The 19,036-nt window shown below is 42.5% G+C and overlaps 1 protein-coding gene across 3 annotated transcripts in view; it reads right to left on the bottom strand.

The window, feature by feature from the left end:
• Nucleotides 1–19,036, bottom strand: part of TIAM1 (TIAM Rac1 associated GEF 1) — a 360,609-nt gene that overhangs the window by 99,677 nt on the left and 241,896 nt on the right. For all 3 annotated transcript variants that reach the window (XM_076000522.1, XM_012780925.3, XM_012780924.3), the window contains 2 exons: nucleotides 14,859–15,303; nucleotides 9,251–9,423 (listed from right to left, as the gene is read on the bottom strand). In XM_076000522.1, the coding sequence (XP_075856637.1) occupies nucleotides 9,251–9,423; nucleotides 14,859–15,303 (618 nt within the window). The remainder of the gene's footprint in view (nucleotides 1–9,250; nucleotides 9,424–14,858; nucleotides 15,304–19,036) is intronic.

Genomic DNA, 19,036 nt, shown 5'->3' with positions numbered 1-19,036 from the left:
TCACACATCAGTGTGACCAGACAATCAAGCGTCATCAGACATTTGCTAGAAGCCCCCCCTCATGAAAGGAAGAGACCAAAGCACACAAAAGAAAATGCAACAAGAGAAAGGAGAAATTGTGCATGAAACAGAGAAAGCTTCTCTAGAATCTAGGTATCCTCAGACACGCAAGAGAATCTGAAGCTATAAACAAGCAAACAAAAGCACAGGTTCCAACAAAAAAGACCAATGAGATTGAAAGGAGGGGAAGAGGAAGAAGAGGGGGAAAGAAGGAAGGAAGGGAGGGAGGGAGGGAGGCAGGGAGGAAGGAAGGAAGGAAGGAAGGGAGGGAGGGAGGGAGGGAGGGAGGGAGGGAGGGAGGAAGGAAGGAAGGAAGGAAGGAAGGAAGGAAGGAAGGAAGGAAGGAAGGAAGGAAGGAAGGAAGGAAGGAAGGAGGGAGGGAGGGAGGGAGGGAGGGCGGGCGGGCGGGCGGGCGGAGTGGGCTTTTAGGGGAAAAAAATTAACCAAAACTAAAACTTCAATAGAAGGCAAATCACTATGAAGGATCAGAACACCAGTGAAAAAGGGAATGATTCTAAATGCTTCGAAGAGAAAAAAGAAAACAAAGCACACAAAAGATAATCAGAAAGGAGAATGTTATCAGAAAATAATTAAAACAAGGAGAAATGATTTCCAAGCCAAAATTCTAAATTACTCAAATGTTATTCAAGTAAAAGGTCGAATGAAGACATTTTCAAATATGCACCATTTTGTAGGAAGTTACTACAGGTTCTTTTCATAAAAATGAAGGAGTTTATTAAGAAAAAAGGGAAGATTTAAAATCTAGGAATGTAATTAGGATGGTAAAGGGGGAAAATTCCAGGATGATTATTGTACATGTGGTCTAGGTAGCAACCATATAGGAGCACAAGGAAACAATAGTACTGAACCAATTACCTAACACATTGGAGGTTTAGAAAATATCATTGCTGTATAACCAGAAAAATAAGCAAATTGAGACCAAAAAAAAAAAAAAGATGCAGCCATTTAACTGCAAGGAAACAAGTAAGAATAAACAAATAAAAAAATATTTTCTATTTCAAGAAAAAGAAATAAAACCATAGTACACTACTTGGCTCAACAACTAATAATATTTATATGGTCATAACAACATATTAGCAGTGACTACTGATTTAACCTTAAATTTTTATATACCTATATAAGAAGATGAGGAAAGGATAATTTGTGTATAACAAAGCTAGTCATCTATCATAACAGAAAGTACAGAAAGTAGTTAATATCTAAAATCCATTAAGAAAAAGCAGTATAGGCATGTTAATGAGAAACAAGGGCAATGCAAGAACACAAACGAAAAAAGACGAACATCAGCTAAAATAGTTGTGCACAGCTTCTTCTGGGGAATGAGGCTGGCAGGGTGAGGGGAGAGAATGAGAATTTCACTTTAAGCCTTTTTTAAAAGGTTAACTCAATTCTTTTAAACTGTGTTCATATTGATTTGATACAAATTTAAAATAAGGTAAGAAATGGAAGACAACACGGTTAGTAACATATTATCTGCATGATACATAACAGTATACAAATTGTATACTAAGATCCAGCTCAACCACAATTATACCTTTGCAGTGCAGGGAAAACTTCTGGCATACCAGTAGTAGTAGGACATATAGTATCATTATTTCTAGCCTTGTCTATTCATTCCACACTTCAACACCCATACTCTCCTAAGACGTAGGCAATGGGGCTCCTGCCTGGGCCCTGCATCTCAGGAGGCCCCTGATTTGAAGAGCTTTTCTTGAAATTTTCAAAGTCCCCCTCTGGTGCCTGGAAAGGGCGGGTCCAGAGGAGATGTCGTATCATTTATCTCCTTCAGGGAGCTCTCTCATCCCACACCACCCTTGACACCCACTTCCTGGTGTCAAGAAGATGCCCTAAGCTCTTGAACATGTGTCTGTGGCTAGTGGGCTGCTTCCACCAGCCCATGTGGTATTTTTTTTCACGAGATTGCTTGAGATTGGGCCACTAGAATGGTGCTGACAGGTGGATCTGGGACGATTCAAATTCTTTATATAGATAAGGGTCCCATAAAAAATATGTGCCTAGGGGTCTTCACATCCTAGAGCTGGCCCTTCTCCACAAGTAATCCGTGCCAAAATCAAAGGTAAATATATCTGAATTTTTGGCTCAGGGCAGGGATGGGATCCATGGTGTTAGGAAAACAGGACTCACCTACAGACTAAGTCAACACATAAACCAACAAAGGAACGAAGACCTCACATTCAGCTCATCCTATCTGCAGACGAGGTGAAGTTAAGAGGGATATAAAGACCGGGGAAGATCAAATAAGGATCCACAATGATTTCAACAGGTTCATTAAAAGGACAAAAACCACGAGGGTAACATTTCAAAGAGGTAATTAAATTTCTGAGTTTGGGATTTTTGCAAAAAAAATCTATTAAAATAAGATGGGAAAGATCTTGTTGGAAAAGCATTACTGCTGAGGGTTTAAGAGACCACAAGCTCTGTCTGAGTCAACGGTTTGAAGTGGGCTCTGATAAAGGAATTGACTCTAGCATTGCGAGGGAAACAAGAGTGGCAGGAACCCCACTGCAGGCTGCCCAGGGCGGAGGGACCACATGAAGGACAGGACACCTCGCCCCGGAACACGCTTACAAATAACGGGGAGAATGGCTCAAGAACCTCAGGCAGGGCAGCCCAAACACAAGACGAGGCAGGAGGTAAAGGCTGTGGGAACAGCCTGGCACCGTGGTGAATGCTCAAAGTCCCAGCTACTTGGGAGGCTGAGGCCAGAGGATCGCTTGAGCCCAGGAGTGTGAGTCTAACCCAGGCAATGCAGTGAGATCCAATGTATAAAAATTAAATTAAATTAGAAAAATAAAATAAAAGTTATGAGGAAGGATAAGCACTAGACTCTGGTGGTGAATATGAAAACCAAAGGAAATTGCAAGAGTTACCAGGAAGAAGAACACACTATCTCAACATGGTGAAGAACTTTCTAGGGCTTAGGGCTGACTAACAAAACAAACGATCCCCAGGAATGGGAGTGGCCGCCCCGTGGGCAGCCTCACCTGCTGGCAGGTCCAATTATTAGCCTTTGTAGCCTCAGCCTCAACAAATGGGGAACACCCTCTATATGAATGGGTTAAAATATGGTTATACAACCTAAGTCACTCACTACTGCTCCAAGAACACGATTCACATTGTAAACCACTTTCAAGATGGGGGTATGCAATAGGGACTAAGTAAAGATAGGCACTGATGTTATAATAATGTTATTGCTATTGTTGTTAGAGTAGTTAGACATTTCCTCATCTGCACGGTTTCCAAATAAAAAAAAATAAATAAAATGCTATGCCAGCTACAGAGGTGGCACCTACTCAAGAGGGAGGCTGCACTTGAGTCCAAGATGCTAAATCCCCTCTAAAATCTTTTCTGACACATCCACTTGACACCTCCTTGTGAAAGATGATTTCCAGGGCTTTCCCCTAACCTGGCTGCCTTTGTCCAGGGCATGTGGCAATGACCTTCCTGAATCTGACACGTAGGGTCAGACATGGCATTCCACGATAGATCTTCAGAGCCTGATGAAACTCAAATCCTTTTCGCAGTGGAGCCGCACTCAATTTCTATAAAGACACTTATTTAAGAGGAGCACGTGGAACTAGTCTCTTTTTCTTTATTACTAAAATGGTCATTGTAGCTAACATTTATGGAGCATTTGCTATATCTACCAGACACTTAACTGCATTATCACCTTTAATCTTCAATTCAGCTCAATGTAATGGGATGGATACTATTTCGTTTTTACTTATGAATCTCTTTTTAATATGCACACAATACTCTCACACAAGTGACTTTCTAAATGCTAAGAAAACTTTCTGCAGAAGGAAAGGCAATCACTTCCCAGAGATAATATTTTCTACTTTCCTTTAGATATCTGATTTTCTACCCAATCAGGCATCTTTCTAATTCTGCCTGGTAGCTATGTTCCCAAGGCATTTAATATGGGAATTAAAAACCAATATTAGGATATATTACCATAAAAGTGGGTGAGCTTTTGGGAAGTGTATGTGACACCCTCAGGTAACGGATGAGTAAGGGCCCAACATGATACCGTACTTTGTAGGTGGTAGGCACTGTCTCTGGCTTCAAGTTGGAGGAAAAGACTCTAATTAAAATACTAGTTTAAATGCAGGAGTTACAGTCTCACTTTGCAAACAGCACAGCACTTCTATGTAAGTTGCTCTAACATTCATGTTCATTCCCACCCCCAACCCTGCACACAAAACCCCTTTTCTACTTTTGCTGGTAACTTGAATCTGCTTTCCATGGGTGCATCTGTGGGTATCCGAGTAACAGCATCAAATCCACAGCACACGGGCTCTGGAAACTGCGGGCACTGAATTGAGCCCTGGGGCTGGAATAACCTACAAATTATTTCCATAATCATGGCTGTTCTCCCCTGAGTTAGCCTCACCCCTACACACACAGGTTTCATTCAAATTCGGCTCCTCTGGAGTTATGTGGATTACAGTAAGTACAAGGCAGAAAATGCCTTCATGATTCCCAAATAGCAGTAATTTCCTCTGAGAAGGTTCATTTTGTGCTCTATCCCACGTAAGTAGCACAGAAATTTCACCATAATAAAAAGACACAGAGGTTTTCAAGAATAAGGTCCTATGTTGCCACACAAAAAGATTTTATTCGATGTGACCTATTGGATATTTAGATTCTACTAGCAATTTTATGGCCATGAAGGTCCCATCAAAAGGAATTCACACCAGAAATGTATAAGCACAAAAGGGAGCCTTCCTGAAATTGATTAGATAATCATCTAACCTGTGTGGTAAGGCAACCATACCCCAAATCAGGCTACAATCTAGAAATATTTCCAATAAAAAATATTAATTCTAAGAAGGAGAAAAGGTTAGTCACTTTTTACTATAGTCATTGATTCTTGTACATGTTCTTCTTAGATATAATAGTAATAGGATAAATAGCACACTCAGGCACTAAGAGGCTTTGGAGAAAGAGAAGTTTGGTTTGAATCCACCCCCTAAGCTGCATATGTGACTTGGGGTCCAATTATTAGCCTTTGTAGCCTCAGCCTCAACAAATGGGGAACACGATCCACATCAATGGGTTAAAATATGGTTATACAATCTAAGTCACTCACTACGGCTCCAAGAACACGATTCACATTGTAAACCACTTTCAAGATGGGGGTATGCAATAAGGACTAAGTAAAGATAGGCACTGATGTTATAATAATGTTATTGCTGTTGTTGTTAAAGTAGTTAGACATTTCCTCATCTGCATGATTTCCAAATAAAAATAATAAATAAAAAGCTATGCCAGCTACAGAAAAATAATGACTTACAAAATATATACAAGGATATTTTCATGACCTTAGAGCACATAGATTTTTAAAATAGGATACTCAGTCTACGGCCATACTACCCTGAACACGCCCAATCTCATCTAAAATAGGATACTCAAAACACTACTTATTAAGAAGTTGAGAAATGAGAATGTCTTAAAATTAAAAGTTTTACTACAACACACTACACCTTTAAGAGAGTAAAAAGCAAGCCACAGAGTAGAAAAAGATATTTGCAATGAATATAATCAACAAAGAGATGATAGACAAAATACATAAAGAACTGCCATGAGTCATTAAGAAAGAAACCCAATGGAAAATGGACAAGAGGTTGAAATAAGCATTTCACAAAAGATGATATTGAAATTAGCATTCAGTACATGAAAATGTGCTCAACTTTACACTATAGCTTAAAAAAAGAAAAAAAAAATCTGACAATACCAATATCAAGTTGCCAAAGACGAGGAACAACTGGAATTCTCCTAGGCTGCTAACAAGGGTATAAATTATTTTAATCATTTTGGAAATTGGCAGTTATCTGTTATAGTAAACAGGAACATGTGCCTATGCCATGGCCCTGTAATAACTCTCCTAGGTACATACCCAACAGAAATGTGGACAAACATATCTTGAGAACAGGTGCAAGAGTGCTCATAGCAACATTGCTCATGATCCCCAAACCCAGGAACAACCCAAATGCACCTATGGAAAGGCTGCCAAATGTCCCAGTTGCCCTGGGACTGTCATAGCTTATGCTTGTTATCCTGACATAATTGTTCATAGTGTCCAGTCTCTAACATGCCCTGGTGAATGCCATCAGCACCAAAGGGGGAGTAAGAACCTTCCAGAAGCCATTCTTCCTCAAGAGCAATAAGAACACTAGCAAATATTGTCAAAATCAACTTTTTCAGAACTCTGGAAATGAAGGCTTACAGCAATGTGATACGCATTTGTTGAAGACAAATTGGCTGAATCTCGGTAGAAACAGCAAGTTTTGCAGCATTTTTAACTTGCCATATTTCCATCTTTGTTTTCTCATCTCCACAATCACATGAAAACCAGCAGCCCAGCAACCACTGGAGGAAATAGAATGGGATTACAGTGCCCCCAAAACACCTGAGAGAGCTGTCATTGGTCCACCTGTCTAGCAGGTCCCAGGAAACCCCCATTCACAGGCTTGTCCCTATTTGACCTGACTCAGACTCACTCATGCAAAACAGTCTTTACTCCAGGGGGCTGTTTGTGAAAAACAATCACTACAATTGATTAACACCACAGTTGCCTGAGGCAATGATAACAGTTGGGCCAATGACCAGGAAACTTCAGGAAAAGCTGAGGAATAAGATTTCTAAAGGGGACTTTGAAAAATTCTGACACAGTCCTGAAAGTCTAGACGGTCACACACATGCACATGCCCAGGGAGCCCCAAGAAGGTCCTACCCTCTAGCTGACCCCATATGGCTCTGTGAAAGCACAGACGAAGGCTAAGGCTGAGCTGAAAATTAGCTGCTTGAGCACTGAAGAGGTGCTTCAACACACAGATTTCTATTCAGGAAAGACTGGTGGACCTACTGCTTCTGGGCATTTAAGAAAATCCCTGTCTGATCATTAGATGACCAATAAACTAGCTAAGCAGAGACTTCAGTGGCCACATATGACAAAGCATAAAGACTTTATTTTATAGATTTCAGGAAAGTCACTGAACAAAGCACCACCACCAACAACAAACCCTGGAGGACAGGGGGTGGATCTGCTTCCAAGAGTGTGTCACACTGCATTATTTAACATGTACAGTTTCAACCAAAAAGTATAAGACAAGCAAAGAAACAATAAAGTATGGCCCATACACAGGAAAGGAAATAATCAATAGAAACTGTCTCTGAGGAAGTTCAATGTTGAGTGTGCTAGACAAAGACTTCAGATCAACTATTTTGAATATATTCAAAGAATTAAAGAAAATCATGTCTAAAGAAATAAAGTATGAGAATGATAATCACTTCCCAAATAGAAAAATCAATAAATAGTATTTTTTTTTAAAAAAAGAACCAAATATAAATTCTAGAGTTAAAATACAGAGTAACCAGAAGAGCTAACCAGCAGATTTGAGCAGGCAGAAAAATGAATCAGTGAACTTAAAGTAGATTCAGTGAGATTATTCTAAGGAATAGGATAAAAACAGAATGAAGAAAAATGAACAGAGTCTCAGAGACCTGTGGGATGCTATCAAGCGTACTAATACAAATATAATAGGAGTTACAAACAGAGAGGAAGAAACAAATGAATAAGAAGAGTATTTGAAGAAATAATAGCCAAAAACTTTCCAAATGTAATTTAAACACACACCCACACACACACACAAACACTCACATATGCATACAAATCTACACATTCTAAAAACAATGAATTCCAGATAGTGTAAACTCAAATAGACTGACACCTAAACATATCATAATCATATGTTTAAAGACAAAATCTTCAAAACAATAAGGGAGAAGCATCACATACAAAGGATCCTCATGGAATTAACAGCTGATTTTTCATTAGACACTACAGAGGCCAGAAAGCAGTGGGATGACATTTTGAAAGCACTGAAATAAAACTGTCCATTAAGAATTCTATAACCAGCAAAACTACCCTTCAACAATGATAGAGAAATTAAGTCATTCCTAGATAAACAAAAGTGTCCTGCCTGAATGATAAAAGACATATTCACTATATTCAACTAATAAGCTGTGTGTGTGGGTGGGATGTGGGAGATGGCTTATAGGGTGCCTGAAACTTCCTATATCTTATCCTGAGTGGTGGTTACATATTTACTTTGAGAGATAGTTCATTGAGCAGCATATTTATATTTTGTATACTCTTCATTCTGTGTGTTTTACATCACAGATTAAAAAAAAAGATGCTTTGTCTTTACACAAACAAAATCATCACTTTATATTTCTTACTTTAATTGTCCAAACAGAAATAGCTGTAGAGGCCAGAGCCAGGAACTTAGAGAAATAAACTATTTCTCTCCTCCATACCATTGCTCTGGCTCTCTCTTTGCGTGGAATATTCCCACTGTCCTTCTTACCCCATTTATCCTTGAATTTCCTTTAACATTCACTGTTGGGCCTTAACACATTATAAAGATTTGTTCCTGTGTCTGTTCCCCCTATTATATGTGAGCACTTTTACGGGTATGAAATAAAGATTTGCGAAATTAACTCATTAATGGAAAAATAGAGAAAGCCTTCTTAAATAATAACACAAAAAAAGTTCTTACAGGGTGTATTACAACTATCCAAACTCAAAGGATTCCCTATAAAAGCAAATATTCCCTATAAAATTAGCAGGGAAGTCTTTTTTCAAACAACCAAGTGAAACTGCAAGAATGCTGAGTAGAAAAGTTCTGATGAGAAATATAAAATGTTTAGGAATAGCCAGCTATTTCTAGGATGTCATTATTTTATTTTATGATTCATATCAGAAAAGAACATATTATGATAAATTTTTTGACAGCTCAAATCATGTCTAAAATAAGGAATTCATGATCCCTGTCTAAAGTAAGACAGAAATGGTACTGAGATTACACTAAGGAATCCTTCAACTCACAGCAAACAGAGCAAGTTTCTCATATCTAACTCATAAGCCCCTTCGACCCTCACTCTGAACCCCTTTGGATGAGGTCTCTCATTCCTGAAATTCAGTACAGATGTGTATTTTGGCACTCACATTCTTTGTTTTCACAATGAGCAACAGATAAATTTCACCACTAATAGGGAAAAAAAGGTGGGGAACTTAGGCAAGAGAGGAAGGTATCCAGTTCAGAGGTATGAAATGCCCTGCCAAAGCGAATGTCCAACAAACCTGAAAGAGGAAGGCATCACCCAGGGAGTTGCTGAGGCAGAAGACAAAGTCCTTCTTGGGGTGCTCAGGCACGGCCTGCACGATGCTGTTCTCCACCCAGACGGCGTGCTTGGGGATGCTGTTATGGTCTATTCCAGACCTGCCATCACTCTCGTAGAAAAAGAGCGTACATCCTGAAGAAACAGAACAGAGGTCTGCATGAGTATCTGGTGCTTGGGCAATAAAGAGCCTGTAGCGGAACCTAACCCTTGTGCCCCGTCAGAAGGAAAGAGTTGGAAATTAAAGTGTGCGGAAACCAGGAAGTAAAGAAAATGGCGCCATGTTTGGACTGAAGTCTTAGATGAGCCTAGAGAAGGACAAAGCCCTTACGTCACAGCTTCTCAACCTGCATGGGACTCCTTCATGCAAACCTTTCGAGTTCTTTCAAACACTCACTTTCTGTTTTAGAATGTTTGCTGATAGGTCTCCTAATAGTCATGGGGGTCTTGTGGCTCCTTTGCCCGGTGAAGGGCACAAACATGGTTCTACTGGCCAGAACGGTACGTGGCACCGTGTGAGGACTGGAAGGCTTTGGAGCCCATTCCAATACATCTTACGTGACATGCAACCAGGAAACTCTGGACAATGTACTGAGTTTCTGGACTATGCCCTTGCAGAAAACAATATATATAATACTAGCTTGAAGTGCTTTGAGGATAAGGAAAGCAAAGACACATTTTTGGACTCAGATCTTATCTGTAAATTTTTTTTTTCTGAAAATAAACCATGTCTCCTTATTCCTACTAAAAGAGGAAATACATGGCACACATATGAAGGCCTGGGGGAAGTCAGAGTCCCAGTTCATACCTAATAGTACTGTGAAATTAATGAGACAGTAGCCACAGAATATTTCATAGGCTTGTGGCAAGATGGCTTCAATAGATTTCCTCCATCATCACCTAAACTTGAAGCTCACTTTAATAGCAATTACTAGCTCAACACTTAACTCTCAACTCATCGAAATCAATCTCATCAGGGAAAGCCTGGGTGCAACTTTATGACTTTCCCTCAACTTCAGCATAAGGTACTCGGGTCAATTTTCACCATCTTCCTTTCCTCAAGCAAGTGTCACACTTTATGTGAATGGCAAAACCCTGGAAAGTATGATCTATTCAGCTACAATGTAAGTCAGTAAAGCAAATTTACTCATATGCAATTAGGAATATAGAATGATGCAGAGCAATGGAAGTCACATTGGTTCCAAGGCAATTTTTCCTAGCCCATAATATTTCACATTACCATGAAACAACTACATCCCTACACACAGCTGAAGGTGGCATACTGGTGTGCCATGTCCACCCATTTCTCATGTTTTCCCCGAAACAGTGTGACCACGGGCTCTACTGTCAAGTCCTAGTTGCGTGATGTTCCTGAGCTCTGAGATTTCACATTTGACCTTGTCTCCACAGTCAAGGAGTCTCAGTGATCCCTTCTACCCATTCAAGTTATAGTGGGTTCTTTCTTCAAAGGTAAAGTCCTGTGCCAATGTTCTTTTAAAAGATAAAATCTTAGGGGGGGAGGGGATGGGTATATACAACCACAACAAGTAAGATGTGCAACGTTTGGGGGATGGTCATGCTTGAAGCTCTTACTCGAGGGGGGAGGGGGGCATGGGCAATATATGTAACCTTAACACATGTACCCCCATAATACGCTAAAATAAAAAAAGATAAAATCTTATGGTATTTATTGCTATAAATTTTTAGTAGAGTTTACTTTGGGGTTTAAAAGTTACATGTATTAAATTTAAATATACACCTCTTGAGTAGTCTGCCCCAACTCTAGTTTCTCCCAAATCCGTATGATTCAAAGATCTCAAGGTTTTTCAGGAACACTTACATCAAATAGCAGAGTCATCCATATCTCCTATATCCATGTCTTAAATTAGCATAGATCAGAGATAAATAAGAAAACAAAAAGGGGAGGGAAGACTTTTTTTTCCCTAAATCAGAGGTTCTCCTGGTGGAGCAAAGTTTAGCAACAACAGTTTTGGTTGTCACAACTTGGGAAGAGATGCTACTGATATCTAGTGGTCAGAGGACAAGGAAGCTACCAAGCATCCTACAATGCCCAGGGCAGCCCCCACAACAAAGAATTATCTAGAAAATGTCAACAATGCCACTGCTGGGAAACTCTGCCCTGAATAATCTTTATGACTAACAATATACTCATGATCCATAGATTCTTAACATAAAAAAGGCAACACACCTTACCATAGGTTGAGAACAGAGAAAGAAGTCTGTGGCTAATAAATTAGGGGACACCCCAAATCCTAACACAAGCACACATTAACATTGTATGGTCTTCCCAAATAGCTATTTTTATAACTTTTCAACTTTGGTTTAGAATCACCCATAACAGTAGGTGACTGAAATCAGCTTTCACTCAATTATCAACTTGTTCCAATTTTAAGACACACATGAAGCAGCAAATCCAAGAACTACACACTCCCTGATAAAATCTGTTTACCTCCGTCTTCACTTGAACATAATCTGAATGCTCTTCAGTTGTCTGTAGAGATACACCAAGGACTTAATTCCAGATGAAACCTTTTTTTTTTAATTAGTGATGTTGTCAAATGTGAAAGAATCTTTAGAAAAAAAATCTCTATCCCACAGTTCCCAGGTGTTCTGCTTTTTATTTCTTTTTTTTTTTTTTTTTTTGAGACAGAGTCTCGCTTTGTTGTCCAGGCTAGAGTGAGTGCCGTGGCGTCAGCCTAGCTCACAGCAACCTCAAACTCCTGGGCTTGAGTGATCCTCTGCCTCAGCCTCCCGAGTAGCTGGGACTACAGGCATGCGCCACCATGCCCGGCTAATTTTTTTTTTATATATATATCAGTTGGCCAATTAATTTCTTTCTATTTATAGTAGAGACGGGGTCTCGCTCTTGCTCAGGCTGGTTTTGAACTCCTGACCTTGAGCAATCCGCCCGCCTCGGCCTCCCAAGAGCTAGGATTACAGGCGTGAGCCACCGCGCCCGGCCCGCTTTTTATTTCTTAGTATCTAAGAACTGCTAAGAAAAAGTCAGCAGCAAGTCTTGCTTTTGAGTGGCAAGGACAAAGCCCCAAGGGTGTCAACACATAATGGGGACCCGTCAAGATGAACACGCGAAGGACTCTGTGGCTCCGTGTTCCCGGCCTGGATCCTGACAGATTGTGTCACTCAGATCTGGGTCACCAGAAAAGTGAAGGCTCCCCCCACCCATGGGCTCGTGGGCTGTGCTCCTGAACGCCCACAGCTGGGCTTCCTGTGTCATTTACTCTCTAAGGGAACAGCAGAAACAAAACAAGCCCCTCTGCTACGGGCCAAGTGAGAAAAAGTCAACTAGTTATTTTTATTCTAAAAAAAATAATAATTTAGAGTAGTTTTTATTCTAAAAAATATTATTTTTATTCTATTTCATTGCTGCTCTCAAATTTATAGTAAGAGGCACCTGGGAACCAGGAATTCAGGGCCTGTTATGGGATGAATCTGTGCCCCCCCACACACAAATTCCCGAGTTGAAGTCCTGACCTCCACTTACACCTAATTCAGGCAATATGAGGTCACAGGGTGGCCCTGATCCAAGAGGACCAGGGTCCTTAGACGAATAGGGAATTTGGACATAGACAAGGATAGGGGAGACTGTGTGAAGACACTGGAAGAAGACACACGTCTCCAAATCAAGGAGAGAGGGGAGGTCACAGAAGTAACCAACCCTGTCAACACTTTGATCTCAAACTTCCAGCCTCCAGGACTGTGAGACAATAAATTTCTGTTGTTTAAGCCGCCCAGTCTGTATGCTTGTTATGGTAGCCCTAGTGCCTCCCAACCTTGTGATTCAGCAGGTGTGGGGTACAACCTCGGGTGACTGTAAAGCAGGTGGTCTTCTGATCAGGCGATTAAGAACTTAGCACTGATTTATAAAATAAATGCTAAGGGAACAGAGGCTGCAGTCTCCAGTGGTGTGCACATCTTGGGGAGGAACACGAGGTGGAGGAAGAAGAGGACATTCATCTCCTCCCTGCATGGCAGAGCAGCTGGCATGGTCCAGGCCCCTCAGATACAACCACCCTGCAGTGCCTCCAAATTCAGCCAAGGCAGGTCATGCATAAGAAAGAGCAGCAGCAGCCCTCTAAAGTGCTTCTGCAGGATGAACATCGTCAGTGTTTCACAACCGCTACATCAAAAAATCATCAAAAGATAAAGCTCTAGGAATAGTTGAGCACCACGACAGAGGAGTCTGGGCCCCTGGGTGACTTCATAGCACAAGCCTTAAACGGCAGCCTATTTCTGACAGGTGGGAGGGAAATAAAGTTCTGTCTTGCTACGGCATTGTCATTGTGGGTGTACGGGGCATGCAGCAAAACTCATATCCTAACCAACACCCTCCCTTCCTGTTCCATCAGCCATCAACGCAGTAGCTGCAACAGCCCATAGTAACAGGGCGGATCCGAACCCTACTTGTGCAAGGGTTGACCTGCACATCACCACACAGGCATGCGTCCACCTCCCTGAGCAGGGCTCTAGGCTGTTCTACACCTGTAGGATTGGATGTTCCCAAACCAACCACAGCTGGTGAAATCCAGTATAACGATCTAGTTTGACACTGGTAAGCCAGGCTTCTTCCTCCTATGCCCTTCCATCAATCTTGAGAACCATCTTAACCTATTCTGATATATATTAATTGTTTCAAATCTAGCTTGTGATATAAATTCTAAGTATGCTTAAAACAGTGTTTTTTTAAACACAGAGCTCACAAATGTATTATAATTTCTACACTACCAAGAATATGCAGATATGTGCAAAAATATATACATGCATGTCACAAATGCATGCAAAATGACAATGAAGAGCAACAGTTATATTGCTCTTTAATATATGGTTATATAAGAAAATATAGTAACATATGCATACATGTATGTATTTCTGTATATGCATACTCAAACAAAGCTTGTGACTTTTTCCACAAACATATGGTTTACACATTCCACTAACATCAGGTTGAACTCTATGAAGTTAGTGATACTCCATCAATTTGTTTTTTTTACCTAAAAAAAAAAAAAAAAGGCAACTTCATAGGATTCAAGCTAAGGATTTTCCCTCCAAAACAGTCACTGTGAAATGCACAAACTTGAATGGTTCTAAAAAAATTTTTTGGAATTCATCCTTTGAAACTGTCATCAGAACCAGCTGTATATACGAGAAAACTAGACATGAGATGCTCCTCTAGCTAAACTGTGAAAAAAAAAAAAAAGTAAAGGAAATAAAATGTCATTTCCAGGACTAGGGATGGAGGTGTTACTAATCAAGGGACATAAAGGTTCAGTTGAGTCAGATGAACAAGTTCTAGAGATCTGCCATCACTGCACCTGTAGTCTGCAATGCTGTATTGTACATTTAAAAATGTGTTACGAGGGTGAATCTCATGTTAAATATTCTTATCACAATAAGATGAAATTGTTTTAATCAGCATGAATTAAAATGCTATATGGTAACCACAAAACCACCCACCCTGTCCCATGAGGATGTGCACAATTTTGCACAAACACTGTTGCATCCAAGCGCTGGGCCAGGGCTCCTCCATTTACCTTTCAGGGATACCCAATAGTGCTTCCACTTCCTCCGGGTGGCCGACTCCACCTTCTTGTTCTTCTTGTGCACCAGGAAGTTCTTGACGGCCAGGGCGCCGGCCTTGCGCACCGTGCCCTGCGCGGCCGTCAGCAGGATGTCCGACTGGCCCGGGGAGCTCAGGGTGCCGCTGCTCTGCTCGTCGCTGTGCGCCGAGCCAGCCTCCTCCAGGCTCTCGCTGTTGTTGCTCATCTCCAGCTCCCTCCGGAAGTTCTCGTACACACCCTGGCGAGCCGCATCCCCGGTGGAGCTGCTGCCACTGTCGCTGCCCACGAAGGCCCGGCCCGTAGGGGGCGAGTAGCTGGAGTTGGTGGCATTGGATCGCCTGGACAGGAGGTCCGTGTCGGTGGCGGCCCCTTCAATCCCACTGTCTGCAAACTCACTGCCCTCGCCTGCGTTGACATCCTTGGGAGCAGAAAGGGAGAGAAAAGAGGACACGTGTCACGCCGGGAAGGTACCCAGGAGCTCCCGCAGGTCATGCCGGAGGCTCTGCGGCAGCAGGGGACCCCGAGACACGGCCACTCCCACCGCTCCTGGGCCATGTCCTTCTCAACCCCTGCACGGCCACAGGCCCAGCATGCCCGCAGAGCTGCACAGGACACCCTGAGCCACCCTGCGTGAGGGCAAAGGACTCGGAATGTTCGAGAATTACGCAGGAAACAAGGAACACTTCAAAGTGCATATCGTTTATCTGCCTAACACTGAGATGCCGCCACCACCATGCATAGAGTGCACAGTGCTCTCAACCCTCATCGGCCTGCCTTGAACTCCGGAAATTCTGCAGGCAGATCAGTTAGTGGTTCCGGAGGTACAGGGGTGACACAATGGACAACTAGGTCTTCAGAGATGATACCTTTTTTGTTTGTTTGTTTGTTTTTAAATAAAAGGCCTGCTTAGAGGTGTCTTTTATAATGAGGCGACTGAAAAGATAGCCTAGCGCACCTCCCCAACACACTCACCCAGCAAGGCCCCATGTCCCCGGAGCAGGCGAGAGTCCTCATCCTCTAATCAGCTTCGCTTCTTGAAAACAAGCAGCCTCTCACTCCGCATTGTGCTAAAAAAGTCTGTGGGGCCCACAGCTCCAGCGCAGGCTCTCCAATTACCTTGCCCTTTCAAAGCCGGGATGCTAGGAGCCCGCGGCAGGCTACTCGCTGCCCCTGGGCCAAGTGACAGCTCGGGGCAACTGCCAAGATACTGGGGTATCAATTTCCAGCTTAAAACCATTGGGAACTTCCAAAGCTGCCCCTGCTCTCAAGTGGAACATTTCCGGGACAGACAGGTCTGTTCTTAAATCAGAATCTTAATTGCTCTAAAGTGCTACAGGCATTTCCATAAACAATAATTAAATAATGGTAGTAATCAAGGGAGGATAATGACAGCAGTATTGGACAGGACAGCTCCACAGTCTTATGGATAAGCAATGAGACCGATTGTTCTCAAAGGAAGAGGATGGGTACATGAGCCCGACAGAAAAGAGATGGCAAAGCAATATTATGGTGTGGTGGTTTCACCAGTTTGGGGGCCTATCGTCTCACAAATAGCTCATTATGACACAAACATATAAAAACTAACTGGATATTCAGAATTCTCATAAAAATGAATGCTTTGGGCTTGCATCTTTGGCAAAAGGCAATGGGGCAGAATGAGCCATGCCACAAGCTAATATTGTCCTACTCGGGTGGGTGTTGCACCCAATAACTCCACAAACCCCACTTAGTCGATTTGAAATTAGAATTGTTCAAAGTCCACCTTCATCATGGATAAATAGTACGTAACTAAAAGAGGTGGACAGCCAGCCATGGAAAAAAGAAATGAAGAAAGTGGAATGGTAGCAAGAGGTAGCTGAGTGAGCTTCTAAACATCAACCCCATTCCAAATGGGGTTTAGATCCCTGGGAGTCAGAAGGAATTAAAGGGAGACAAAGAAATCATGGATGCAGCTCAGAGGCAGACCCCTGTAGCTGCTGGTCCCGCGGTTTTGCTGTCTGCTCTTCTGCCTATTAACAGCCATGGATGGACTCCGCTCCAGTTGGTAAAAATGCTCCATACAAACAGGAAAACACTACTGTCAACCCACATTTCTCCCTGGCAGGGACATTTAGCATATGCTTCCCTGTCGATATAAGACAGTAAGAAAATGTGACAATCATTGATTATTCCAGATAGCCATGAGTCATGGAAGATGAGGAGTCTGTGAATTTCCCAAACTTGTGGATTCATTTTCACATGTCTCAGTCCTTCTCTGAGGGAGGTTGGGTATGCATGGAAGAATCAGCTATAATAACTCTCCTCTAAAGTGCAAAGAGGTGAGATGCTCTGTATGACAGCGAAAGACAAGCCACACAGGTTGCACTCCTAGTTCATGAGAGAGACTTCTGTACAAAGAGGGGGAGAATCGACCCCGGGCATCTTGTGATTCCCAGAGCTCCAGAACAAGAAGGAACCTTGCAAAGCCATCTCTTTGATGAGCAGACGAGGGTGCTGGGGCTCAGAAAGTTGCAAGCCTGGCAGGTGGCAGATGGGCACAAGCTTCCCAGGACTTTTTCCATGATTCTATGGTGGCCTCATGGCAGGTAGTGCATGACCAGATTCTGTCATATAAATATTCACCTCCATGCCTTCCCCCTTTGTTTACCAGCAATGGCCCCTCTAGTTTTTCCCAGCAAAAGCTGAGTGGCTGTTAATCCACTTGCCTTGATCTGCCTGGCAAAGAGCTAAAACCTGAAAATGGAAGAAAGGGGAAGAAAGAGATGAAAAAAGGATGAAGAAAAGACAGAGACCAGACAGACCAGCTCTCAAGAGCATGTCTCTTAAGGTTTGCTACATTCCCACAAACCATTCCTCCCTTGACAGGATGCCCTTAGGGTCTGCCCCTATTTAAACTTAAAGCCTCTACAGACACTCACCTCTCTGTCATACCTGAACATCTGCTCATGCCAACTGACACTGCAACCTTGCAGCAGCCCAGACTGTGTGCATTCAACTCTGGAACAGCCACTAAACTGAGCAAAGACGTGATTCCTCCAAGTAGAGACCTGCTGGCCCCAGCCGAGCTTGCATACTTTGGGAGCACAAACTCGGTGTCATCACTGGGGAATGCTCTTGCATCTGGGATCCCAGTGAGCCCAGACAACTCCACCTTGTCTCAAGTGGTTATTCAGGCTCAGTGGTACACGTGCCCCCACTGATACAGGACCCAACCCACTGGGAGACAGAGGCAGGTTGCCCAGCCCCAGCCGCTGTGTAGTCATGGAGCTTGGGATGCCCTAAATACCCAGAAGCCCATTCGCTGGCATCATCACAAACGGTGATGACCCAGGCAGAGGCAGGACTTCACACTGTTCTTTCTTCTTCTCGTTGTGTAGCAAACTTACTTGTTGGTCACCTTTCAGAAGGGCCCCTACCTACCTCACTGTCAAGTACACTTCACACCTGAGAAACCTGCTTCTCCCCATGCCCAGAAAGCACCTGCAAACCTCCCCACTTTTCCCAGCAGCAAGGAATACAGAAAGCTGACACCAGGGAATAGTGTGATGGAGACTCAACAGTCTTTGTAGCAACTGCAAGGCATGTTCCTTTCTATAGCCAAATACTAACTCTTAATCAAAAAAGTCAGAGGAAGTCAAGGGAAATGGTTAAGACCCTAGCTAAGCAGAAAAATAATTCTAAACTCAGTGCATAATCCAGCAGAGAGATCCAGAAAACAGCTCAAAATAAACTCTCGGTGTTAGAAACACTCCACTGAAGAGACTTCCGATGATGAACAACATTCACAGGGCAGGGAGGCTCTTAAATCCTGCTCTCCCGGGACAAATCCTCCCAGGCCAGATTTTCAGGGAACTTACCAGTTTCCATTCCACTGGCAGTTTCCCAAAATGAATGCATGCACAAGTGGCCAGCTGTAGCCCAAAACATGCGACAGCTGCTGAGCAAGAGTTTTCTTAGCCGTTTTAGCCGGGCAACAAATGCTCAGATGAGCTCCTGTACTAAAACGGGGAAGGCAAGAGGCAAATTCGAAGCCTGTTTTCACTGCTTTGAAAACTGGAGGGTCACCCTGCATGAATGTGGACTAATGACACATTGTGGTAAGGCTCAAGTTGTTTTGACAAGTGACTTCAAATACTGCCATAGGGAGAGGT

Source organism: Microcebus murinus, chromosome 1, assembly GCF_040939455.1.
Source record: "Microcebus murinus isolate Inina chromosome 1, M.murinus_Inina_mat1.0, whole genome shotgun sequence".
In the NCBI taxonomy this organism is placed as follows: domain Eukaryota; kingdom Metazoa; phylum Chordata; class Mammalia; order Primates; family Cheirogaleidae; genus Microcebus; species Microcebus murinus.
The sequence above is the reverse complement of the archived record's forward strand: the minus strand, read 5'-3'. Positions and strand labels throughout refer to the sequence as shown.